The sequence below is a fragment of the Elephantulus edwardii genome, unplaced genomic scaffold (assembly GCF_000299155.1).
Source record: "Elephantulus edwardii isolate Elephantulus edwardi_28Jun2011 unplaced genomic scaffold, EleEdw1.0 scaffold00007, whole genome shotgun sequence".
Lineage (NCBI taxonomy): Eukaryota > Metazoa > Chordata > Mammalia > Macroscelidea > Macroscelididae > Elephantulus > Elephantulus edwardii.
The window spans coordinates 12,365,931-12,371,979 of record NW_006399757.1 but is presented as its reverse complement, the minus strand read 5'-3'; the positions used below and the strand labels follow the sequence as shown (position 1 = coordinate 12,371,979).

At 31.6% G+C, this 6,049-nt stretch overlaps 1 protein-coding gene across 7 annotated transcripts in view; it reads left to right on the top strand.

The window, feature by feature from the left end:
- ETV1 (ets variant 1) overlaps nt 1-6,049 on the top strand; it is a 136,905-nt gene that overhangs the window by 65,450 nt on the left and 65,406 nt on the right. For all 7 annotated transcript variants that reach the window (XM_006880254.1, XM_006880250.1, XM_006880249.1 and 4 more), the window contains one exon: nt 2,889-3,018. In XM_006880254.1, the coding sequence (XP_006880316.1) occupies nt 2,889-3,018 (130 nt within the window). The remainder of the gene's footprint in view (nt 1-2,888; nt 3,019-6,049) is intronic.

The following is a 6,049-nucleotide window of genomic DNA, read 5'->3' as shown; positions in this document are numbered from 1 at the left end:
AAATTTAATATCTTAATACTTAATTCAAAATGCTAAAAGTTGAGTATGTACATTTTAATGTATATAGTCAAAGAAATAACAAAAAGGAAAAACCATAGATTAACTATACAAGTAATATATTACAAAGGTGTATATTATAGCATGCAGTATTTTTATTTGAAGAAGTAGAAAATATGTGGCACACATATACACACTCATACATGTATATGTAGAAAATTTTATCCATTTTATGCCCTTTTTATCACATTTAAAAATTTTTATTGTAGAAAATCAGAGCTTACATAAAAGTAAGGATAAGCAAGTAAATTGCTGCTATAGCTATACTGAACCTTCTATCCACTGACAATTTTTTTTATTACTAGACTGAAGACAATTTTACACATATTATTTATCTGTACATCTGTAAACTTTTTACAGTGAGACTTTGGAGGGTTTTATGTTTGTTTTCGTTTTTTTTTGTTGTTGTTGTTGGGTTTTGTTTTGGGGTTTTTTTCCCCTACAACCACAATACTATTATCATAGTCAATAAAACTTAAAACTGTTTTATTGATCTCAAAATTGTTTTTCCATGTGTGGTATTCAAATAGGGATCCAAGTAAGTTCTCATGTTACTATTAATTAATTGATCCTTGTGTTACTTTTCTCATCCTCTCTATTTAAATGGTTAATGAGTTAACAACTTTTTGACCTGGAAAAATGAATGCACTTTGACATATGAACATGTATCAGAAAGTTTCTTCTTACTCTGCATTTGTTCCTATTCCTCTTCACTCTCTCTTGATTGTATCATACTAAAGATGTGTGCAGGGAGTTCGAGTAGCCTAGTGGTAAGAAACCATGCTGCAATCCCAAAGATTTGGGATTTGAATCAACCAGCTGCTCTGTGATGATTAGATGGTCAGTCTCCTCCTCCTCCTGTGCAATTTACTGCTTTTGAAAATCTGCTGGAGGGTCATTTTTTACTTGGTCTTGTTTAACAACAACAAGCAAATGTATACATATACATAAGCAACATTATATCCATTAAGATACTTCAACTAGACCACTCAGTATGATTATTTCATTATTATGGAGTTTTTGTTAGTAGTTGTGTAGTTGATCCTGACTTGTGGTGATGTCATATATGTGGAGTGAAAAGATTCTAGGATTTTCAAGGCAGTGGCCTTTTAGAAGTATTTGCCACTCTTGTGTCCCAGTGTTTTTTTTGATGGGTTTGAACCATCATTGTTTCAGCTAGAAGCTGAGTACTTTGCACCACTCAACTGACCAGTTTTTCTTGGAAGCATTTAAGTGCAATTCATTTGTTTCTTTGACAGATTTCTTTTCTAAAATGTTTCTGATTGCTTTAGAGTACCATTGACTACATCTATCCAAATTATGTGCTTAGATTAATTATTACATAATTTTAAAATAATACCTGGTTTGTATCTAAAATTATATGTGACATATAAGTAATACAAGATTGTAATTCTATAATACCATAAAATTGAATACCTTCATAATCCTTTAAATCTTTCTCATTATACAGGTTTTATAACATTTTACATTTAGTCCAACGTTTATAGGAGAGAGAACTAGTAGTCAGAGCTTGGGTCTTACCTGTGCTTGTTATTTGGATAGTCACACTTGTGCATATTATATATGAAAACAAAAATTTGTTTATGTCTCTTTTCCCTTTAGCTTAGTTTTCATCAATTCTCTGTTTATATTAACACTTATTCAACTACTATATAATATATGTTTCATATGTTGTTGATATTTTTGTTGAGTACCATTGAGTCAGAATTGACCTATAGTTGATCCTCCAGCAGGGTTTCAGAGGCAGTAAATCTTTTAGGAGGAGATTGCCCCTCCTCTCATTCATATTGTTGTCGTTGTTGTGTACCGTAGAGTCAGAACCAGTCCATAGATGACCCTCCCTCGAGTTTTCAGAGGCAGTTAATTTCACGGGAAGAGATTATCCAGCCATTCATACAGAAGAATAAAATATATAATAAGATGTTATTTATTGGTCTTAAAGCTAAGGATTTACTATAAATAGACATATTTTTTCTGTTCTTGTATTTTTTATATAACCATGGTATAAAGTATTGAATAAATTTAAATCAACACTATAAACAATCACATATTAGACAATGAGAAAGAAGACAATATTCCACATGGAGTAATTATTAATTATTTTATGGTAGATTACCTCTTACAAATAAATTTCATACACTTGTCATATTTTATCCTCTCACTTCTGGTAACAGAGATGTGCATTTATGTCTAGAGATGAACATCATGCTTGGATATGTTGAGTTTTCAGCAAAGTATCATTAGGTACTACTGCATGGATATAATTTTGTTTTCTTGCTCCTGCCACAGTTGTCATACCATGAAACCATTATCATTGATGCACTGGGGATGTTTTCCTCTCAATAATGCCTAAAATTATATAGAAGGTTTAAGTTAATTCATGAATCAGTTACATTTTTCTGCTGGTCATTATAAATCTTTCTGAAGTGTTCTAAAAATTTAGTGAAAAGTGAGAGTCTTGCATTGTTAAAATAAGCAAATTATGTTTTCAAATGATTAATTTTACTTTAAGTAGTGATAAAATGTTTAAGAACAGTTTGTTACACTATGATGTTGTTGTTGTTGATTGCCTTTGAGTCGAGCATGACTCATAGTGACCCTATGATCAAAAGGAAGCCTTTCTATAACTATAGTCATTTATCATAGAAACAGTTATCTTCCATTGAAATCCAGCTAATGCAATTTTGTCATATATGCATATTTTTGTTAAATATGCTGTTACATTTTAATCCAGAAATTTAGATGAGAACAGTGTTTCTTAATATTTAATGACATGTAATATATGTGGTTAATTTTTTTCCCCTTTCTAGTGGCTTTTCATGGCTTACCACTGAAAATCAAGAAAGAGCCCCATAGCCCATGTTCAGAACTTGGCTCTGCCTGCAGTCAAGAGCAGCCCTTTAAATTCAGCTATGGAGAAAAGTGCCTGTATAATGTCAGGTAAAGTAATCAAGTCTATGCATATAGGATAATGATTCTTACTGAAACAAAAATCCTAAGATAATGTAAAATCTCAAGTCATAATTCATGTTACAGCTTGAGCATATAACAGGCTAATTAGGTAATGCATTTAGCAGAACTCTGAAAAATCATTTACCATTTGATCACACACTCTTAGAATCATTTTAAAGCAATAATTTTTAATCCAAATTGTTAGTCATTTCTCTACTGGAGTGATGCATATTAGGTTTGAAAAGAGGGTCTTATTTGGGCATTAGCAGCTTTCAGAAATTCTCATTAGAATGAATGCATTACGTACTTTAGATAGAGTTTGTAGAAAAATGAAACATTTGGCAGGTCTAAGCAGTACATTAGTTTTCTGACAGGCTTTGCAGATGATCTATAAGATGCGTTCATGGACAATTGCTATAAAACTAGAATTTTATAAAGCTTACAAGAGGCTATTATCTATTAAAAAGCCAGTGGTTCCCTCTGATGATAATAAAGAGTGGAGCAGCAAAAGTACATTGTTCATTTGTTAGAAAATTTGGTAACATATATGTTCATTAAAAACCCCTCACAGTAAATTGCATTCTGTTACTTTTCATATTGGCCTCTAATTGCATAAGGAAAACTTGGCACTATGTACTGGATATTATTACACTCAAAGTAGAAACTTAGTTTTTAAAAAGGAGCCAGTGGGGAAACTTATAAAAATGGTTGCAAATATCTGCACTGCTTTTTAAGACATATGATTCAAGTTCATAATATGTTATTATCCAAAAGAGCTTTCTATTCCTCATAAGTTTATTAAATATACCCTTTATAACCCAAATATATAAGATTTAAAGAATTGAGGTTATTTGCAACCTCATGGAAGCTGACCAGTGCTTAGATTTTCCATATTATTTGTTCTTGTAAACTTATCTTTTATAGCTCTTTTTCTAGGAGGTTCACCAGGGCCTGAAATTATGAACCAGCTCATAATTGAAATGACTTAGTTATTATTAAAAAATGATATTTTCTGGAAGTTGACTATTAAAGCATATCAAGAATACTGGTTGATCTGAGATAGAGTTCATCTACATTTTTGTATTTTCTCTTTAAGGGTACTGTATATCCATGGCATCATTGTTGAACATATTGAAGAATTTTTATCATTGAACTAGTTAGATAGAACATTACTCTTGCATTTTAGCAATGATTGTGTGGCTGTGAAATCACTGTTTTATATTACATATTTGCCATCCATAAATTACTAGCACTAGAAGAATTGCTTGGATGCTTGGAGGCTCTTCTTAGGGACCATAATTCCCACAGTGATATATGATGTATGCAAATAAATTCTGAAACTGTCATCACTAGGCAAACAATATAATTTATTGCAACATTTCATTGGAAAAATTAATATACTAGGGCGGAAGATATCTTCTCTTTTTACGTTAGGAATGAAATATTTTAGAAAGGAATATGTTTTATTTGAAATGATAATAAAGAACTTAAGTAGATTCCAACATGTTAACTTTCTTTTAAAGCTCACTCACTCACTCACTCACTCACTCACTCACTCACTCACTCACTCATAACTGTTAATATGATTCCTATTCGTTGTGACTTCCTTTGGGTTTCTGAGGCTGTAAATCTTCACAGAAGTTAAAGTACACTTACTACACAGCACATACTCTTTTGCTTCTATGAAGTACTTTTAAGTTTTAGAAAGATGATATAAGAGATTAAATTATTAGTCAACTAAAAAATAGATGTTTCTGTTTTGAAGAAAAATAACTAAGTTGATGAATGCTTTTTCTTTTAAAATAAAACAGTATTTTAAATTGGAATTTTCCTTTTGTTTGGAAATTTAGTTAAAGCTTTTTTAGTAGCCTCTTTGACAGATTTGAGAAAATACATTAAACTGTTCTTAAAAGCCACCTATAAGAAAAGTTTTAAAATTAATACTGTATATAAAAACAAACTTACATATTTTATAATGGAGAATAGTTGGAATTAGACTGTAGTAGAAGTTTGGTTTTAATAACATTATGCAATCATTCTCTAAAAAAATATTTATCAGAGACATTATACTTTACCTCATTAATGTTCATGATTTCATCTGAAGAAGTCAATCGATGTGAAGCCTTCTGAAGTTAATATATTTAAAAAAAAATAAAAGCTATTGGCTTCTTTAGTTCTATCACAGATAAAGACAAGCCAAGTAGGTCTTTGTTTCATTTAAGCAGACCTTAGTTCTTGTTCTAATAAATTATATCAGGTTACTGTTTTGTACCATTAAGTTGGAATCACCTTGTAGCTGATTTTGCACTGGGTTTTCAGAGGTGATAGGAAGAGGTTGCCTGCCTGTTTTCCACAGAACATGCCTATGGGTTAACAGTGTAACTCTTGACTATCAAACCACCAAAATTCCCTTATGCCAGTTAGAATAAGTATTATATTATCAGAAATATTTAATAGATATATCAACACTGCTAAAATTGATAAAAGCATACCTCACATACATTGAGGATTTAATATCAGGCTATGACAGAGAAAAGAATGTTGCAATAAAGCAAGGGACATGAAATTTTTGGTTTCTCATAACATATTAAAGTTATATTTACCCTCTACTGCCATCTTTTAGGCAAGCAATAGCAAGCAGTGAGTCCTAAAAATCTCATTGTATATAAAGAAAACATTATGTCAAAAAATACATAATTTCTGAAAAATGCTAAACGTAATCTAAATCTTCAGTGAGATATACTCGTTTCGCTAATAGATGATTTTTGCATTCATGGAAATGGAAACAGTGATTGTTGGCATTTGGGGTTGTTGTTGTTATGTGCCATCGAGTCGCTTGTGACTCATAGTGATCCTATGTACAAAAGCCCTAAACTCTGCTCTGTCCTGTGCCAATCCACTGTCTCTGACACACCCATCCCAATTACCCCAGTCACTGAATCAATTTGCCTTATAGAGGGCCTTCCCCTCCTGCGCTGTCCCTCCACCTTCCCGACCATGATGTACCTGTCCAAGGACC